The following is a 21,357-nucleotide window of genomic DNA, read 5'->3' as shown; positions in this document are numbered from 1 at the left end:
AGGAGCACTGCCAGAGCCCTGCAAAAGGACCTCCAGCAGGCCACAAATGTGCATGTGTCTGCTCAAATGGTCAGAAACAGACTCCATGAGGGTAGTATGAGGGCCCGACGTCCACAGGTGGGGGTTGTGCTTACAGCCCAACACCGTGCAGGACGTTTGGCATTTGCCAGAGAACACCAAGATTGGCAAATTCGCCACTGGCGCCCTGTGCTCTTCACAGATGAAAGCAGGTTCACACTGAGCATGTGACAGACGTGACAGAGTCTGGAGACGCCGTGGAGAACGTTCTGCTGCCTGCAACATCCTCCAGCATGACCGGTTTGGCGGTGGGTCAGTCATGGTGTGGGGTGGCATTTCTTTGGGGGGCCGCACAGCCCTCCATGTGCTCGCCAGAGGTAGCCTGACTGCCATTAGGTACCGAGATGAGATCCTCAGACCCCTTGTGAGACCATATGCTAGTGCGGTTGGCCCTGGGTTCCTCCTAATGCAAGACAATGCTAGACCTCATGTGGCTGGAGTGTGTCAGCAGTTCCTGCAAGAGGAAGGCACTGATGCTATGGACTGGCCCGCCCGTTCCCCAGACCTGAATCCAATTGAGCACATCTGGGACATCATGTCTCGCTCCATCCACCAACGCCACGTTGCACCACAGACTGTCCAGCAGTTGGCGGATGCTTTAGTCCAGGTCTGGGAGGAGATCCCTCAGGAGACCATCCGCCACATCATCAGGAGCATGCCCAGGCGTTGTAGGGAGGTCATACAGGCACGTGGAGGCCACACACACTACTGAGCCTCATTTTGACTTGTTTTAAGGACATTACATCAAAGTTGGATCAGCCTGTAGTGTGGTTTTCCACTTTAATTTTGAGTGTGACTCCAAATCCAGAACTCCATGGGTTGATAAATTGGATTTCCATTGATTCTTTTTGTGTGATTTTGTTGTCAGCACATTCAACTATGCAAAGAAAAAAGTATTTAATAAGCTTATTTCTTTCATTCAGATCTAGGATGTGTTGTTTAAGTGTTCCCTTTATTTTTTCGAGCAGTGTATATATATTTTTTAAAATAATAAAAAAAATGTATTTTCAACCTCCTGAGGGGAAAGAAGCGTTGTCGTGCCTTCTTCACAACAGTGTTGCTGTGTTTGAACCATGTTAATTCCTTAGTGATGCGGACACCATAGATCGTGAAGCTATCGACCCGCTTCACTACAGGATGTGGATCGGCCCATGCTCGGCCCTCTGTTTCCTGTAGTTCACGATCAGCTGACGTTGAGGGAGAGGTTGATGTCCTGGCACCACACGGCCAGGTAACTAAACTACTCCCTGTATGATTTCTCATCATATTCAGTGATCAGGCCTACCATCGTTGTGTTGTCAGCAAACTTAATGATGGTGTTGGAGTCGTGCTTGGTCATGCAGTCGTGGGTGAACAGGGAGTACAGGAGTTGAGTAAGCACCCACCCCTGAGGGGCCCCCGTGTTGAGGTTCAGTGTGGCGGATGTATTGTTGCCAACCCTTAGCTCCTGGGGCAGCCCATCAGGAAGTCCAGGATCCAGTTGCAGAGGAAGGTGTTCAGTCCTAGGGTCCTGAGCTTAGCAATGAGTTTGGAGGGCACTATGGTGTTGAACACTGAGCTGTAGTCAATGAACAGCATTCTCACGTAGGTGTTCCTCTTGTCCAGGTGGGAGAAAAGTGTGGAGTGCAATAGAGATTGCATCATCTGTGGATACAGTATGTTGGGGCAGTATGCAAATTGGAGTGGGTCCAAGTTTCCTGGGATGATGGTGTTGATGTGAGCCATGACCAGCCTTTCAAAGCATTTCATGGCTACAGAGTTCTATGGGGCAAAAGTAATTTAGACAGGTTACCTTGACATTCTTGGGCACGGAGACTATGGTGGTCTGCTTGTAACATGTACAGTTGAAGTCGGAAGTTTACATACACCTTAGCCAAATACATTTAAACTCAGTTTTTCACAATTCCTGATATTTAATCTTAGTAAAGATTCCCTGCCTTAGGTCAGTTAGGATCAAAACTTTATTTTAAGAATGTGAAATGTCAGAATAATAGTTGAGAGAATGATTTATTTTAGCTTTTATTTCTTTCATCACATTCCCAGTGGGCCAGAAATGTACATACACTCAAATAGTATTTGGTATGATTGCCTTTAAATTGTTTAACTTGGGTCAAACATTTTGGGTAGCCTTCCACAAGCTTCCCACAATAAGTTTGGTGAATTTTGACCCATTCCTCCAGACAGAGCTGGAGTAACTGCGTCAGGTTTGTAGGCCTCCTTGCTCGCACACGCTTTTTCAGTTCTGCCCACAAATTGGAAGAAGCCACTGCTCCAAAACCGCCATAAAAAAGCCAGACTACGGTTTGCAACTGCACATGGGGACAAAGATCGTACTTTTTGGAGAAATGTGCTCTGGTCTGATGAAACAAAAATAGAACTGTTAGGCCATAATGACCATCGTTATGTTTGGAGGAAAAAGGGGGAGGCTTGCAAGCCAAAGAACACCATCCCAACTGTGAAGCACAAGGGGTGGCAGCATCATGTTCTGGGGGTGCTTTGCTGCAGGAGGGAGTGGTGCACTTCACAAAATAGATGGCATCATGAGGGAGGAAAATTATGTGGATATATTGAAGCAACAGCTCAAGACATCAGTCCGGAAGTTAAAACATGGTCGCAAATGGGTCTTCCAAATGGACAACGACCCCAAGCATTCTTCCAAAGTTGTGGCAAAATGGCTTAAGAACATCTCTCTTGAACATGTCAATCAGTGAATGAATGATATATCTCTCAATTTATCATCCCAACAGCCCAACCTTTGTCTTGATACATTTTGATTTGATTGAACTTATTTTACATATACACTGTCAGAGATATTTTATTTAAGCGGCTCATGACCTAGTTGTTTTATTTCAAACTGACTGTATCAACCCTCCATTGAGCATGTAAAGTGGGGAGTGTTTGTATCTATTTGCCTGGAAGATCACAAGAGGTTAGATGAGGATTTGGGGAATATTACATGATCCTATAATCATGCATTTCATTTTGATATTTCAATAAACATATTTTAATGTAGGTTACTACATTTCTGAAGATTGGATTGACTTGCAAATCCACATCATTTTAATTGACATCACAGTCAACTGAACTATTCCAAGGGATGTAAGAAGGGAAAAAGCTACATTACAATATATAATTAAGAATGTCTTCCGTTTATTAATAAATATACATCTATACAATATACCTGTACAACTGCAACTATACAAATCATAAAGAAGGAAAGGTAAATAAATGACAAATGTAATAAAACAATGAGCAAAATCTCATTGTTAGTGGTTAGTAAAGTTTTTCTATAGAGACATCTGATCATTTCTTGTCTTGAGACACAGCTTCGTGACTTGAATCTTCGCACAACCATGCATTGATTTGAATGGCAAATTTGTAGGTAAATTCCAGTCACAGGCATGTCTCTAAATGATCTAGGTCAGCACAGCTTTTGAAGTGGAACATAAACTGTACTTATCAATCCATCTGATAGCAAAATACTCCCCTTTGAGCATAATGCATCATTTAAACATAAATTACAGCATTGTATAATTACAACAAAATACACCTTCCATTTGTTATAGGTTCGAACAGAGGATGATTTTACAGTACAGGTGCGTCATGTTCAGATGTGTGATTGATTCCCTTATACAAAATTCAAAACACAAGTTAACACTAATGAGTTGAAACCAAGTTGTAAAGGGTTGTTAAAAAAATAGGTTAAAACAATATGAAGAGGCACTCTTACAGAAGGCAGTATAGGCCCCTTGCCACACTGGAAAGTTCACAGTTGGCGTCATTTACAGACCTACAGTACGTTCGTATCTTTCACATGTAATTTAGGACGTTCCAAAGAACTCTGAGGGAAATCTTGAAGAATATTGGGGGTTACAAGAATAATGATGTATTCAGGAATTTGTACACATTCAGTAGGTGTGGCAGGTGAAATTCACTTATGTTTCCCTTCCTTCTTTATCTCAGTCCTTACTTCTGCTGGTTGAGAAATGGTTCACAATCACACCTGCATATTCACTCCATATTGTTTAACAGTTCCACCAACCACATAATACACTTACAGCCCTAAAAATCGTCTAAACTCGCTGTCCACTACCTACATGTTTTGTAACAATCAGACATTGGCCCTGGCAGAATCCCTGTGCAAGGGTACTGGGCATGGGCTCTGGGTTCATTTGATTTTCCGGAATGTTGTCCATGATTCTGCAGCAACATCTCTACTTCCAAATCCACTAACAGAGAAGAGGCCTTCCCTGATGACCAAGGGACTGGGACACTGGTGTTCAGATGTAGTACTCCCTGTTGTCCCTGAGGGTGGAGCTGTGGTGGAGGTGGAGCTCTGTTCGGTACGCTGGTTCTGCCTGGTAGGCTGCTTCTCTCCGGTAGGCTGTTTCCAGGTTGTGACGGTGCTCCTTCTCCTTGATGCTGGCATCTCTCTGGGCTTGCCGGTGTTGATACAGGAAACGGGTCATCACCGCCACCACACACAGAGTGATGAAGACCACCGCTGACACCACTCCTGTGGGGGAGAAATAGCAATCATCTTTAGTGGACCACAGAGGAAGTTCTTTCTTCTATTAGGATAAATGTTTTTCTATGTCTATATTATATCTATTAAGTAATTTCTCTCTCTCTGAATTGTTGGGAAGGGCCCGTAAGCATTTCACTGTTGTTCTACACCTGTTGATTACGAAGCATGTGACAAATAACATCTGATTTGATTGTAATTTGACTGTTTAGGCTCAGCAAAATGACCTTCCATATCTTTTAACTTCAGTGGCACAGATAATTGTTTGAACTTAAAATCCATTGACAAAAATGTCTCTCACTAGGAATTTACTCAGGAATTATATATATATATATTTTTAGATCAGTCAATCCATTAACTCCATGGCATACAATCATATCTGACTGAAAGTCAATTTACAAGACCTTTTACTTTACAGTTCAAATAACATCGCTTCTGGGTAATTACTTTGGAAGTCTCACCAGTGCTGGAAATACCTTAAACTGTGGCATGTTATCCTATCTTGACAGACACACATTATTCAGAGAAAACGTCTGATGAGAGAGGCAGAGATCGCTGGGGCTCATTTCACATCACACTGACTTTGGCAATTGAGCACTTTAACAACTCTGAATTGGAAAACTCACCTCCAATTACCACTGAGTTGTTTTTTGAAGCTTTCCTTAATGGCCCCTTGCCTCTGCTGACTGTCTCTGAATGATCTACCGGAGGAGGGAAGAGAGAGCAGTGAGGAATGGATTAGATCATTGATCTGTCATTTGTTTTAGAACTGGGTGACCGAAGGATATAGATGAAAAACAAACATAAAAGAATAAGCAACATTCACTTGGGTACCATCATTGTGACAACGTAAGAATCTGTTAGACTGAAAACTCTATCACTGCTTCGGTGTTGACAAGATTGGAATGTTAAAGTAACTGTGTCCGGTGAAAATCACACTTTTGAAGGCTGATATTCTATTAACTTATACACAAATAATGTTGACTCTTCCTATACTCACACTTGTAGACAAAGCATAAATAAGACCAAAAATTATTTAAAAAAAATCCCACCTCAAACTTACAGACTGTTTAAAAAATGCTTGCTATTTCCACATTTATCATGACAAAATGCTGGCTCAGTGGCTGAGCTGCCCAATCAGCTTTTTAATATTATAAATGACCGGTATTCGCCCGCACCCGACACTAACCTGTTAATGTAGAAAATGCGCTGTAAGCTACAGTCAGAGACTGCGGAAAGATTTTTTGACAGGGTGTGCACGTTTTTTTGGGGCCTGATTTAGATATGTTTCTCCTTATAATTTCCAACATTTTGGTAAGATATTTGTTAGTCAACTTGTCTATAAGCTCCCGAGCGGCATCAGTCTAAGGCACTGCATCTCAGTGCAAGAGGCATCACTACAGTCCCTGGTTCGAATCCAGGCTGTATCACATTAGGCCGTGATTGGGCGGCGCACAATTGGCCCAGTGTCACCATCTATTGGCCGGGGTAGGCCTTCATTGTAAATAAGAATTTGTTCTTAACTGACTTGCCTAGTTAAATAAAGGTTAAATAAAAAAAAATATATATAATAATAATAATAATATACATGCAGCTTCTATCCTGTCATTATATGTTGCCCTTGAAGAAAAATGAACCCTTGCTCACGAGAATAATGTAATAAATCGATAGAATGAATACTTCTATCTAGTTGACATCAGTACAGTATTCTCTGTCATCTCGGCTTCTTTGGCGGAGATGTTTAGGCACCGGGAGAAAATGCAAAAATATATATATACACTGCTCAAAAAAATAAAGGGAACACTTAAACAACACAATGTAACTCCAAGTCAATCACACTTCTGTGAAATCAAACTGTCCACTTAGGAAGCAACACTGATTGACAATAAATTTCACATGCTGTTGTGCAAATGGAATAGACAACAGGTGGAAATTATAGGCAATTAGCAAGACACCCCCAATAAAGGAGTGGTTGTGCAGGTGGGGACCACAGACCACTTCTCAGTTCTTATGCTTCCTGGCTGATGTTTTGGTCACTTTTGAATGCTGGCGGTGCTTTCACTCTAGTGGTACCATGAGACGGAGTCTACAACCCACACAAGTGTCTCAGGTAGTGCAGCTCATCCAGAATGGCACATCAATGCAAGCTGTGGCAAGAAGGTTTGCTGTGTCTGTCAGCGTAGTGTCCAGGGCATGGAGGCGCTACCAGGAGACAGGCCAGTACATCAGGAGACGTGGAGGAGGCCGTAGGAGGGCAACAACCGAGCAGCAGGACCGCTACCTCCGCCTTTGTGCAAGGAGGAGCAGGAGGAGCACTGCCAGAGCCCTGCAAAATGACCTCCAGCAGGCCACAAATGTGCATGTGTCTGCTCAAACGGGCAGAACCAGACTCCATGAGGGTGGTATGAGGGCCCGACGTCCACAGGTGGGTGTTGTGCTTACAGCCCAACACCGTGCAGGACGTTTGGCATTTGCCAGAGAACACCAAGATTGGCAAATTCGCCACTGGCGCCCTGTGCTCTTCACAGATGAAAGCAGGTTCACACTGAGCACGTGACAGACGTGACAGAGTCTGGAGATGCCGTGGAGAACGTTCTGCTGCCTGCAACATCCTCCAGCATGACCGGTTTGGCGGTGGGTCAGTCATGGTGTGGGGTGGCATTTCTTTGGGGGGCTGCACAGCCCTCCATGTGCTCGCCAGAGGTAGCCTGACTGCCATTAGGTACTGAGATGAGATCCTCAGACCCCTTGTGAGACCATATGCTGGTGCGGTTGTCCCTAGGTTCCTCCTAATGCAAGACAATGCTAGACCTCATGTAGCTGGAGTGTGTCAGCAGATCCTGCAAGAGGAAGGCATTGATGCTATGGACTGGCCCGCCCGTTCCCCAGACGTAAATCGAATTGAGCACATCTGGGACATCATGTCTCGCTCCATCCACCAACGCCACGTTGCACCACAGACTGTCCAGGAGTTGGCGGATGCTTTAGTCCAGGTCTGGGAGGAGATCCCTCAGGACCATCCGCCACCTCATCAGGAGCATGCCCAGGCATTGTAGGGAGGTCATACAGGCACGTGGAGGCCACACACACTACTGAGCCTCATTTTGACTTGTTTTAAGGACATTACATCAAAGTTGGATCAGCCTGTAGTGTGGTTTTCCACTTTAATTTTGAGTGTGACTCCAAATCCAGACCTCCATGGGTTGATAAATTGGATTTCCATTGATTCTTTTTGTGTGATTTTGTTGTCAGGACATTCAACTATGTAAAGAAAAAAGTATTTAATAAGATTATTTCATTCATTCAGATCTAGGATGTGTTATTTTAGTGTTCCCTTTATTTTTTTGAGCAGTATATATTCAACGGGAACGATTTTCTGTACAAAATGTCCGAATGACATCGGTTTGACTGGTTGTAAGGAAAAAGAAAGTAATACTATCAGCTTTGATGATACTGATAAAGACAATACCTCTACAGATTGTATCTAACGGCACATTCACATTATCTGAAGATGCTGAAAGAAATAAATCATATCTCTCTACTTCTGTTCCATTGTCAAAATATTAAGGCTATGTGAGAGGTTATAGACCTACAGTCAGTGTCTAGATTTCAGTTTCCATTTAACCCATCTGAACAGTAGGCTACAGTAGGCCTATTTGAGATCCCTGTCTTGTGACTGTCAAATTTGTCTAGGGCCTCAATCATCACACATAACATAGCCGGCACTGCTATCATCCTTCTTTACCACCCATATGTTCACTTGGCTATGCATGCCTCTCTCTAATATCAATATGCCTCGTCCATTACTGTCCTGGTTAGTGATTACTGTCTTATTTCACTGTAGAGCCTCTAGCCCTGCTCAATATGCCTTAACCAACCATGTTGTTCCCAGGCTAGCTATTTTGACACCCACCAAGTGTGGTACTCACCAAACTCAGAATTACTATTAGAAAAATTGGATTACCTTTGCTGTTCTTCGTCAGAATGCACATCCCAGGACTTCTATTTCAATAACAAATGTTGGTTTGGTTCCAAATAATCCATAGTTATATCCAAATAGCGGCGTTTTGTTCGTGCGTTCAAGACACTATCCGAAGGGTAAAGAAGGGTGACGCGCCCGACGCGTTTCGTGACAAAAAATTTCAAAATATTCCATTACTGTACTTCGAAGCATGTCAAACGCTGTTTAAAATCAATTTTTATGCGATTTTTCTCGTAAAAAAGCGATAATATTCCGACCGGGAGTCGTTGTTTTCGTTCAAAGAGAGAGAAAGTAAACATGGTGTCGGCTCGTGCACGCGCCTCCAGTCTCATTGTCCTCAGATCGACCACTATCCAAATGCGCTAATGTTTTTCAGCCATGGCCTGCAAAGTCACCATTCATCGTTCTGGCACCTTCTGAGAGCCTATGGGAGCGTTAGAAAATGTCACGTTATGCCAGAGATCCCCTGTTTTGGTTAGAGATGATCAAGAAGGCCAAGAAATAGTCAGAGAGAGAGATTCCTGTTTGGAATCTTCTCAGATTTTGGCCTGCCAAATGAGTTCTGTTATACTCACAGACACCATTCAAACAGTTTTAGAAACTTTAGGGTGTTTTCTATCCAAATCAAACAATTATATGCATATTCTAGTTACTGGGCAGGAGTAGTAACCAGATTAAATCGGGTACGTTTTTTATCCGGCCGTGCAAATACTGCCCCCTATCCCCAACAGGTTAACCTCTCTTGGGTAGGGGGCAGTATTTTCACGGCCGGACGAAAAACGTACCCAAATTAAACGGCCAGGAACTAGAATATGCATATTATTGGATAGAAAACACTCTGAAGTTTCTAAAACTGTTTGAATGATGTCTGTGAGTATAACAGAACTCATATGGCAGGCAAAAACTTGAGAAAAAATCCAACCAGGATGTGGAGGATCTGAGGCTGTAGTTTTTTCAAGTGATTGCCAATCTAACACACAGTGACTTAGGGTTCATTTTGCACTTCCTAAGGCTTCCACTAGATGTCAACAGTCATTAGAAAGTTGTTTGAGGCATCTATGGTGAACAGAGAGCCAACAAAGGAAGTTGGAAGTTGTTGACTCAGGAAAGCACATGAGTTCATTGGTGCGCGTTCACGTGAGGGGTAGCTGTGTTCCAAAACGTTTTTCAAGACATTGGAATCGTCCGGTTAGAATATTATTGAAGTTCTAAGTTAAAAAGGCCCTAAAGATTGATGCTATACAACGTTTGACATGTTTGAACGAACGTAAATATAACTTTTTTTGACTTTTCGTTGTGACATTTTGGCCGCGTTTCCTACACTTGGAGTAGCTTACTGAACGCGCAAACAACAAGGAGCTATTTGGACATAAATTATGGACTTTATTGAACAAAACAACATTTATTGTGGACCTGGGATTCCTGGAAGTGCCTTCTGATGAAGATCATCAAAGGTAAGTGAATATTTCTAATGCTATTTATGATTTTAGATGACTCCAAAATGGCGGGTATCTGTATTGCTTGAGGTCTTTTTCTGACCGCAGTACTCAGATTATTGCAAAGTGTGCTTTCCCCGTGAAGCTCTTTTGACGCTAGCGTCCCACCTGCCCAAGAGAGGTTAACAAACAGATTACCGACCATTTCGAATCCCACCGTACCTTCTCCGCTATGCAATCTGGTTTCAGAGATGGTCATGGGTGCACCTCAGCCACGCTCAAGGTCCAAAACGTCATCATAACCGCCATCGATAAGAGACATTACTGTGCAGCCATATTCATCAACCTGGCCAAGGCTTTCGACTCTGTCAGTCACCACATTCTTTTTGGCAGATTCGACAGCCTTGGTTTCTCAAATTATTGCCTCGCCTGGTTTACCAACTACTTCTCTGATAGAGTTCAGTGTGTCAAATTGGAGGGCCTGTTGTCTGGAACTCTGGCAGTCTCTATGGGTGTGCCACAGGGTTCAATTCTCGGGCCGACTCTCTTCTATGTATACATCAATGATGTTGCTCTTGCTGCTGGTGATTCTCTGATCCACCTCTACGCAGACGACACCATTCTGTATACTTCTGGCCCCTCTTTGGACACTGTGTTAACCTGTTAGGGCTAGGGGGCAGTATTTGCACGGCTGGATAAAAAAATGTACCCGATTTAATCTGGTTACTAATCCTACCCAGTAACTAGAATATGCATATACTTATTATATATGGATAGAAAACACTCTAAAGTTTCTAAAACTGTTTGAATGGTGTCTGTGAGTATAACAGAACTCATTTGGCAGGCAAAACCCTGAGACATTTTCTGACAGGAAGTGGATACCTGATGTGTTGTATTACCTTTAAACCTATGCCATTGAAAAACACAGGGGCTGAGGAATATTTTGGCACTTCCTATTGCTTCCACTAGATGTCACCAGCCTTTACAAAGTGTTTTGAGTCTTCTGGAGGGAGATCTGACCGAACAAGAGCCATGGAACGATGATGGCCCATTAGACACCTGGCGCGCGAGTTCATGTTGGGTACCCTCGTTCCAATACGTTATAAAAGAGAATGCATTCGTCCACCTTGAATATTATTCATGTTCTGGTTAAAAAAGGCCCTAATGATTTATGCTATACAACGTTTGACATGTTTGAACGAACGTAAATATATTTTTTCCCCTCGTTCATGAAGTGAAGTCCGGCGGGCTTAGATCATGTGCTAACAAGACGGAGATTTTTGGACATAAATGATGAGCTTTTTTGAACAAAACTACATTCGTTATGGACCTGTGATACCTGGAAGTGACATCTGATGAAGAGAATCAAAGGTAATGGATTATTTACATAGTATTTTCGATTTTAGATCTCCCCAACATGACGGCTAGTCTGTATCGCAACGCGTATTTTTCTGGGCGCAGTGCTCAGATTATTGCAAAGTGTGATTTCCCAGTAAGGTTATTTTTAAATCTGGCAAGTTGATTGCGTTCAAGAGATGTAAATCTATAATTCTTTAAATGACAATATAATATTTTACCAATGTTTTCTAATTTTAATTATTTAATTTGTGGTGCTGACTTGACTGCCGGTTATTGGAGGAAAACGATTTCCTCAACATCAATGCCATAGTAAAACGCTGTTTTTGGATATAAATATGAACTTGATAGAACTAAAAATGCATGTATTGTCTAACATAATGTCCTAGGAGTGTCATCTGATGGAGATTGTAAAAGGTTAGTGCATCATTTTAGCTGGTTTTATGGTTTTGGTGACCCTGTCTTTGAATTGACAAAACATTACACACAACTCTTGTAAATGTACTGTCCTAACATACTCTAAATTTATGCTTTCGCCGTAAAACCTTTTTGAAATCGTAAAACGTGGTTAGATTAAGGAGATGTTTATCTTTCAAAGGGTGTAAAATAGTTGTATGTTTGAAAAATTTGAATTTTGACATTTATTTGGATTCAAATTTGCCGCTCTTGAAATGCATCTGCTGTTGATGGAGTGCACCACGGGTGGGACGCTTGCGTCCCACCTAGCCCATAGAGGTTAACAAACCTCCAGACGAGCTTCATTGCCATACAACTCTCCATCCGTGGCCTCCAACTGCTCTTAACCTGTTATGGCTAGGGGGCAGTATTTTCACGGCCGGATAAAAAACGAACCCGATTTAATCTGATTATTACTCCTGCCCAGAAACTAGAATATGCATACAATTATTAACTTTTGGATAGAAAACACTCCAAAGTTTCTAAAACTGTTTGAATGGTGTCTGTGAGTATAACAGAACTCATTTGGCAGGCCAAAACCTGAGAAGATTCCATGCAGGAAGTGCCCTGTCTGACAATTTCTTGGCCTTCTTGATTATCTCTATCCATTACAGGGGATCTCTGCTGTTACGTGACACTTCCTACGGCTCCCATGGGCTCTCAGAAGGCGGCAAAAAGCTGAATCGTGGCTTTGCAGGCTCTGGCTGAAAAACATTCGCGCGTTTGGATAGTGGCTGGTCACAGTACTGTGAGACTCAGGCTCGTGCACGAGTGGACTCCATGTTTTATCTTTGAACAAAAACCACCACTCCCGATCGGAATATTATCGCTTTTTTACGAGAAAAATGGCATAAAAATTGATTTTAAACAGCGGTTGACATGCTTCGAAGTACGGTAATGGAATATTTAGACATTTTTTGTCACGAAATGCGTCATGACCCTTATTTACACTTCGGATAGTGTCTTGAACGCACGAACAAAACACCGCTATTTGGATATAACTATGGATTATTTTGAACCAAACCAACATTTGTTATTGAAGTAGCAGTCCTGGGAGTGCATTCTGACGAAGAACACCAAAGGTAATCAAACTTTTCTAATAGTAAATCGGAGTTTGGTGAAGGCTAAACTTGCTGGGTGTCTAAATAGCTAGCCCTGTGATGCCGGGCTATGTACTCAGAATATTGCAAAATGTGCTTTCACCGAAAAGCTATTTTAAAATCGGACACCTCGATTGCACAAAGGAGTTCTGTATCTATAATTCTTAAAATAATTGTTATGTTTTTTGTGAACGTTTATCGTGAGTAATTTAGTAAATTCACCGGAAGTGTTCGGTGGGAATGCTAGTTCTGAACGTCACATGCTAATGTAAAAAGCTGGTTTTTGATATAAATATGAACTTGATTGAACAAAACATGCATGTATTGTATAACATAATGTCCTAGGGTTGTCATCTGATGAAGATCATCAAAGGTTAGTGCTGCATTTAGCTGTGGTTTTGTTTTTTTGTGACATTATACACTAGCTTGAAAAATGGGTGTCTGATTATTTCTGGCTTGGTACTCTGCTGACATAATCTAATGTTTTGCTTTCGCTGTAAAGCCTTTTTGAAATCGGACAGTGTGGTTAGATAAAGGAGAGTCTTGTCTTTAAAATGCTGTAAAATAGTCATATGTTTGAAAAATTGAAGTTTTTGTATTTTTGAGGAATTTGTAATTCGCGCCACACCTATCATTGGATATTGGAGCAGGTGTTCCGCTAGCGGAACGTCTAGATGTAAGAGGTTAAACGCAAGTAAAACTAAATGCATGTTATTCAATCGATCACTGCCCGCACCTGCTCGCCCGTCCAGCATCACTACTCTGGACAGCTCTGACTTAGAATACGTGGACAACTACAAATACCTGGGTGTCTGGTTAGACTGTAAACTCTCCTTCCAGACTCACATTAAGCATCTCCAATCCAAAATTACATCTAGAATCGGCTTCCTATATCGCAACAAAGCATCCTTCACTCATGCAGCCAAACATACCCTCCTAAAACTGACCATCCTACTGATCCTCGACTTCGGTGATGTCATCTATAAAATAGCCTCCAACACTCAATACTCAACAAACTGGATGCAGTCTATCACAGTGCCATCCGTTTTCTCACCAAAACCCCATACACTACCCAGCATTGCGACCTGTACACTCTCGTTGGTTGGCCCTCGCTTCATACTCGTCGCCAAACCCACTGGCTCCAGGTTATCTACAAGTCTCTGCTAGGTAAAGCCCCACCTTATCTCAGCTCACTGGTCACCATAGCAGCACCCACTCATAGCACGCGCTCCAGCAGGTATATCTCACTGGTCACCCCCAAAGCCAATTCCTCCTTTGGTCGTCTTTCCTTCCAGTTCTCTGCTGCCAATGACTGGAACGAACTGCAAAAATCTCTGAAGCTGGAGACTCATATCTCCCTCACTAGCTTTAAGCACCAGCTGTCAGAGCAGCTCACAGATCACTGCACCTGTACATAGCCCATCTGTAAACAGCCCATCTATCTACCTACCTCATCCCCATACTGTATTTATTTATTTATCTTGCTCCTTTGCACCCCAGTATCTCTACTTGCACATTCATCTTCTGCACATCTACGATTCCAGTGTTTAATTGCTATATTGTAATTACTTCGCCACCATGGCCTATTTATTGCCTTAACTTACCTCATTTGCACTCACTGTATATAGACTTTTTGTTTTCTTTTGTTCTACTGTATTATTGACTGTATGTTTTGTTTATTCCATGTGTAACTCTGTGTTGTTGTATGTGTCAAATTGCTATGCTTTATCTTGGCCAGGTCGCAGTTGCAAATAAGAACTTGTTCTCAACTAGCCTACCTGGTTAACCTGTTATGGCTAGGGGGCAGTATTTTCACGGCTGGATAAAAAAACGTACCCGATTTATTCTGGTTACTACTCCTGCCCAGTAACTAGAATATGCATATAATTATTGGCTTTGGATAGAAAACACCCTAAAGTTTCTAAAATTGTTTGAATGGTGTCTGTGAGTATAACAGAACTCATATGGCAGGCAAAAACCTGAGAAGATTTCATGCAGGAAGTGGCCTGTCTGACAAGGTGTCGTTCTTCTTGTCTCTGTTTATTGAAGAGTGAGGATCTTAGCTGTCCCGTGACACTTCCTACGGCTGCCATAGGTTCTCAGAAGGCGGCAAAACGCTGAATCGTGGCTTTGCAGGCTCTGGCTGAAACAAAGTAGCGCGTTTGGGTAGTGGCTGGTTACAGTACTGTGAGACTCAGGCTCGTGCCCGCGTCGACCGAAAGCTTTGTTTTCTTTCCTCAGTTTAGCTAAATGGACATTCCCGGTCGGAATATTATCGCTTTTTTACGATAAAAATGGCATAAAAATAGATTTTAAACAGCGGTTGACATGCTTTGAAGTACGGTAATGGATTGCGCCATGCGCACGACCCTTCTTTACCATTCGGATAGTGTCTGGGACGCACAAACAAAACGCCGCTATTCGGATATAACGATGGATTATTTTGGACCAAACCAACATTTGTTATTGAAGTAGCAGTCCTGGGAGTGCATTCTGACGAAGACAACAAAAGGTAATCAAACTTTTATAATAGTAAATCTGATATTGGTGAGTGCTAAACTTGCCGGGTGTCTAAATAGCTAGCCCGTGATGCCTGGGCTATGTACTTAGAATATTGCAAAATGTGCTTTCACCAAAAAGCTATTTTAAAATCGGACATATCGAGTGCATAGAGGAGTTCTGTATCTATAATTCTTAAAATAATTGTTATGCTTTTTGTGAACGTTTATCGTGAGTAATTTAGTAAATTGTTAGCAAATTCCCCGGAAGTATGCTAGTTCTGAACGTCACATGCTAATGTAAAAAGCTGTTTTTTGATATAAATATGAACTTGATTGAACAAAACATGCATGTATTGTATAACATAATGTCCTAGGTGTGTCATCTGATGAAGATCATCAAAGGTTAGTGCTGCATTTAGCTGTCTTCTGGGTTTTTGTGACATTATATGCTAGCTTGAAAAATGGGTGTCTGATTATTTCTGGCTTGGTACTCTGCTGACATAATCTAATGTTTTGCTTTCGCTGTAAAGCCTTTTTGAAATCGGACAGTGTGGTTAGATAAAGGAGAGTCTTGTCTTTAAAATGCTGTGAAATAGTCATATGTTTGAAAAATTGAAGTTTTTGTATTTTTGAGGAATTTGTAATTCGCGCCACGCCTATCATTGGATATTGGAGCAGGTGTTCCGCTAGCGGAACGTCTAGATGTAAGAGGTTAAATAAAGGTTAAATAAAAAATAAATCAATAAAAAACCTCTTCACCAACTCTTTCCCAAACATGAGTTTTCAGGCCCTCCCTTCTCTTTATTTCCAACTCTCCATTTCACAGCTTTTTGCTTCCGTGGATCGAAGTTAACTTTTTCTGTCTGTTACCAAAAGTATTTGGCGATTGGCGTATAGGCTATTTGGCGCACATACAGTTAGGCTCTGATGCTTAGGCTTACGCACTAATGCCAGATAGCCTAAAATAATGAAAGAAAAACCTCAATGTAGTCTATAGATATAAATTGCACAATAATTATACATTTATGGATTTTTTAAGGTATTGCTTTCTCTTCATTCAGCCCGACCGCCCCCACCCGCCTTTTATCCACAAAATAATTCATGACCCTAAACCCGCCTGCCCCGCGGATATAATCAAGGGGACTGCAGGTTACTAGTGAACACGCGCATCACTAACACCCACACCATTCTGTTATTGGGGTACGCCCACACCATTCAAACACAGAAAAGCTGCTTTTTAACATACTGTACTTAATTACAATTTTTGTGAAGAAATAATTCGAAGGAAAAACCATTTCACTCATATCGTAATTAATTATAGCTCATATTTCATAAAAATCTGGAAACACTGGACAGCTACTTTAAATGACATTTTCCATAGTTAAAACTCTAGAAGTTAAATACAGCTAATCTTTGTACCCCACGTCTTCCAAAATGGCAGAAATACATTATATTTTGAATACATCATACAATACCTGACTGAGAGTGTAATATTGTCAAGTCAGCCAACGTCCCACAGTTAGACTCCATCAAGTGACCTCGGACAGTGACCAATGAGCTGCCACGATTTAGTAGCACTGCTTTCAGTGGAGCCATGTGATTAAACTGGACTGATGACAGACAGCCAATGAAGCCCTTAGATCCTGCCCGCATCACTTCCTCATCCACAGCATCCACTCCTGTAAACAATAAGTAAGGTACTCACTTATTCGTTGATTCATCTGAATGTTCATAAAACATTCAAACATCCACGACTGCCACAATTACAACAGCATCCAACTTTGAATAATAGTAATATAATATATGCCATTTAACAGACACTTCTATCAAAAGTGACTTACAGTCATGCGTGCATACATTTCACTAAAGGGCATGTTGTATAGTATCCCTTATAGCAATCACTCTTTGTCAATGTGAGATATGACCCATTGAGCAGGCTCTTTTGAGACTGTATGAAAATTGTCCCTGCTTGTCGTGTTCAACGGGAGAGTCTGTAATTGCATAGGAAATGTATGCAAATGCAATTAGAGCTCCACCATACGTTTATTTAAAGATTCCTCGTCATTTGCAGGAAAGTAATCAATAACGACTGCCACATATGCAGCTAGCATCATGGCTGCTTAAAGCACTTGAATATCATTCATCAGCGATAGGAGAGCTGAGATGCAATTTACGGTTTTGATTTGTGTTAAGGACAAGAGTAGATGGGAATATAAGATACAACAGAGATGGGAGTGTGCCTGTCATTCCTTTAAAGATGTACTATTGTCTTCTTCCTATACAGTACTTTCTATAGTTAAATAATGGAGCTAATCAGACTGGGTGAACATTCAACAGCATCTTCCCTTTAAAATAATATTCTAATCTATAATTACCAGCATACTTCCCATGGGGGACACATTTATTGTAGAGGAAGTAGTTGGCCCAAAAAAGTTGTACAATGATCATCGCCACCATGGTCTATCATTGATCTTTGTTTGTGGCGCTGCAGCATTCATTTTGACTTAATAGATCCCTGGGAGACATAACCCAGCCAAGAAGGTAAATGTCTTTCCTTTGGTCCTTTAGAGAACAAGTGGATGCTGTTGTGCTGTGCTGAAGTCATATGAATACAATGTGACTGAGAGTGAGAAACAGCATACCTTAGAATGAATGTTATGTCCTATATAGTAAAAGCCCTGATTTGGCATACATAAAGGAGATTTGATTTTGTCTCTACTCTCATGATTTTTCTTGAGTTTGATGAAAAAGTTGGCAATACAGCAATTACCATTAGAATGATTAAGGCTTATAGGCCTATGTTTAATAGTTCAATGGCTCAAAATATCTTATACATTGCCAATGACCAATGTCCAAAAAAGAATGTTGCTCTCAAAATCTCTATATAAAATGTATTCATCCGTGGGGATCTGTGGTACCTTAATGATAAGATGAATACATTTGTTTTGAAATGCAAATTATGTTGTCAATTAGCATAGATTTGCTAGTTCCCCAAGCTATTGAGAATCTTTGTTAGACAAATTAGGCATGATTTACATAAGAGTTCCATTTAGCTTCTGACTAATGCTCAAAGTGATAAGCTTGAGTGCAATACACCCAAGATTTGCAGTGCGTGCAACATGTGAGACTGATTATTAGACAGATACAATGTCTTGGTGGGGTGGTGATGGGAGTGGCTTACACCCCTCCCCATCTGTTTGTCAGTTCTACAGCAGATGCGAGAAGTGATTAAGATATTTGACCAAATCTCATTTGTAGAATGCCTATATCACATGTGATATCACTGACACGTCTCTTCTATCTCTTCCAGCTTACAAGCTTTGCTTTTATTGCAGACTGATTCTTCTAATCCCTGCAATCATGTCCTAGGCTGTTAATTTCCTCCATGTAGAACAAAAAATAACATTGACAGTAGCCCCCAGTCATTTCGTCATTTCAAACTACATTAACCAACAGGTCCTCGTTTCTATGTTGGGCTCACCTATAACTTTCCCCAAAGTCAGCGATTTGATAGAGATTAACTCTGCGTCTGATGACAGGCTGTACTTTAGGTTCATGTCCTTGTCAATCTAGTGGAGTGGGAGAGGGAAAAAGGACAAGGAGGTGTGAAGAACACATTCAACCACATACAGTATACTTGGTTAATCCAACACATTGGTTAGCGTTAGCTACCGTAAAAACATTTTTCCCAACAAGATATTTGCTCATGGTGACCAAGTACAGTGTAGTTCCTCTCTCTGCTCACATGTCATCTTTTTATATAGCCCCAACTGTTTGAATACAACTTGTACATATCCTCTATACTCCCCTGCTCCTCACTCTCTTCACTCCCCTGCTCCTCACTCTTCACTCAGCTGCTCCTCACTCTCTTCACTCCCCTGCTCCTCACTCTCTTCACTCCCATGCTCCTCACTCTCTTCACTCCCCTGCTCCTCACTCTCCTCACTCCCCTGCTCCTCACTCTCTTCACTCTCCTGCTCCTCACTCTTCACTCAGCTGCTCCTCACTCTCTTCACTCCCCTGCTCCTCACTCTCTTCACTCCCATGCTCCTCACTCTCTTCACTCCCCTGCTCCTCACTCTCTTCACTCCCCTGCTCCTCACTCTCTTCACTCCCCTGCTCCTCACTCTGTTCACTCCCTTGCTCCTCACTCTCTTGACTCCCCTGCTCCTCACTCTGTTCACTCCCTTGCTCCTCACTCTCTTGACTCCCCTGCTCCTCACTCTCCTCACTCCCCTGCTCCTCACTCGCTTCACTCCCCTGCTCCTCACTCTCTTCACTCTCCTGCTCCTCACTCTCTTCACTCCCCTGCTCCTCACTCTCTTCACTCCCCTGCTCCTCACTCTCTTCACTCCCCTGCTCCTCACTCTCCTCACTCCCCTGCTCCTCACTCTCCACTCCCCTGCTCCTCACTCTCTTCACTCCCCTGCTCCTCACTCTCTTCACTCCCCTGCTCCTCGCTCTCTTCACTCCCCTGCTCCTCACTCTCTTCACTCTCCTGCATCTACATTTCCCTTTGACTCATGCAAATGTTAACATCCCATATGTTTATACATCCCCCTTCTTTCACCTGTAGGTAGACATCTTTCCCCTGACGGTGGATTCTGATACGGTGGAGGCGTCTATCTGCCAGGCTGCTAGGGCTGGGGCTGAACACATCTGGCTTTCTGTCCACATGGAGACGGTACCAGATCTGGAGACTCCCTGTTGATCACAACACAAACTGGGTTAAACTGTGAATTCTGTTGTATGAATCCTACCTTGATAATCCTACCTTATTTATTGTAGTGAAAAATTAGTAGAGGGTTCCATACCGTTGCGTGCCAGGATGACTGCTATGTACTGCTGGCTGAAGGTGCTGACAGTGAGCAGCATGGCAGGGCTATGTGTGGTCATGAAGCTGAAAGCTATGTTCTCTCTGGCCCTGCCGCTCTCTCTGTAGACTCTGGACGCCAGGGAGCTCCTGTTCTGCATCACAGAGAAAGGCTCCTGGAAGGTGTAGGTCACTGACGAATCTCTGTCAAATGAAACAGACACCTCTGCATGGACGCAGAGAGAGAAGATGGGTTAGGTACTGCATTATATCATGGTGATAGTCACATTTTACTTGAGGATAGCCTCAGCCCCAGGGCCAGCAACATTTATAATATCTGCCGTTCGGTTAATATGAAATAAGTCCCCACCCCCACCCCCACTCCATGGAAGTGGGAATGAATCAAAGTGGGACTACTGTAATTCAGACCAGTGGAATATTTCAGGCAGGTCTGCTCCATGATAATGGAGGCCTAGATTAGTGTGAATGTGAGAGCCGGATCCTCTCAGACAGACCAGAGACAGCAGAGCAGTCATCTCATCCTCTCCCTCTTTGATCTCTTTTCCAATCTGCACTCTGAATGCCACTGATCTCAGCACCTCTACTCCAAAACTTCAAGAGCAAGTGAACATCATCAGGACTGAAGCAGCCTAAGATCTTTGCTGCAGTTGAATATTTCACTAGAAAACACAAAATATTCAATGTTTTCATCTCTGTCCAATCAAAAACACATCTTTTGACCAATGGGTAAAATAATACAGTATGTTTAATTGTATAGATACTCCTCTACGAAAACCAATGGTCCAAACCTCATGTTCCTATCATAACCCGTTAAAAGTTTTTTTTTTGTTGAGTTCTCACCGTTGTAGGACGGCCAAGATTAGAATGACTAAATCAATGGAGCCCAGAGAACACAATGTGGTAAAACATCTGGAAAATAGCATAGCGTCAGCTAGAGTGGATGCTGTGAGAGAATTAAGGCTAACTTACAGGCTCACCACTGAACTCGTCATCTTTCTTCTCCAATCCGGAGGACATAAAACAATATAGAGGTAAGATAGATATCGAATTTGAGACATGACAATTCCTATTTTAGTGTACACTTTTCAT

At 42.2% G+C, this 21,357-nt stretch overlaps 1 protein-coding gene across 1 annotated transcript in view; it reads right to left on the bottom strand.

Annotated features, from left to right (window-relative positions):
• Positions 1–3,208: 3,208 nt before the first annotated feature.
• LOC106586282 (contactin-associated protein-like 5) overlaps positions 3,209–21,357 on the bottom strand; it is a 79,597-nt gene continuing 61,448 nt past the window's right edge. The window contains exons 19-24 of the mRNA XM_014173412.3: positions 20,249–20,473; positions 20,005–20,138; positions 18,916–19,003; positions 16,910–17,113; positions 5,230–5,304; positions 3,209–4,594 (exon numbers count right to left, since the gene is read on the bottom strand). Coding sequence (XP_014028887.1) covers positions 4,359–4,594; positions 5,230–5,304; positions 16,910–17,113; positions 18,916–19,003; positions 20,005–20,138; positions 20,249–20,473 — 962 coding nt within the window. The 3' untranslated portion in view covers positions 3,209–4,358. The remainder of the gene's footprint in view (positions 4,595–5,229; positions 5,305–16,909; positions 17,114–18,915; positions 19,004–20,004; positions 20,139–20,248; positions 20,474–21,357) is intronic.

The sequence above is a fragment of the Salmo salar genome, chromosome 25, assembly GCF_965601325.2.
Source record: "Salmo salar chromosome 25, fSalSal1, whole genome shotgun sequence".
Classification (NCBI taxonomy): Eukaryota; Metazoa; Chordata; class Actinopteri; order Salmoniformes; family Salmonidae; genus Salmo; species Salmo salar.
This window is presented reverse-complemented; position numbering and strand designations above follow the sequence as displayed.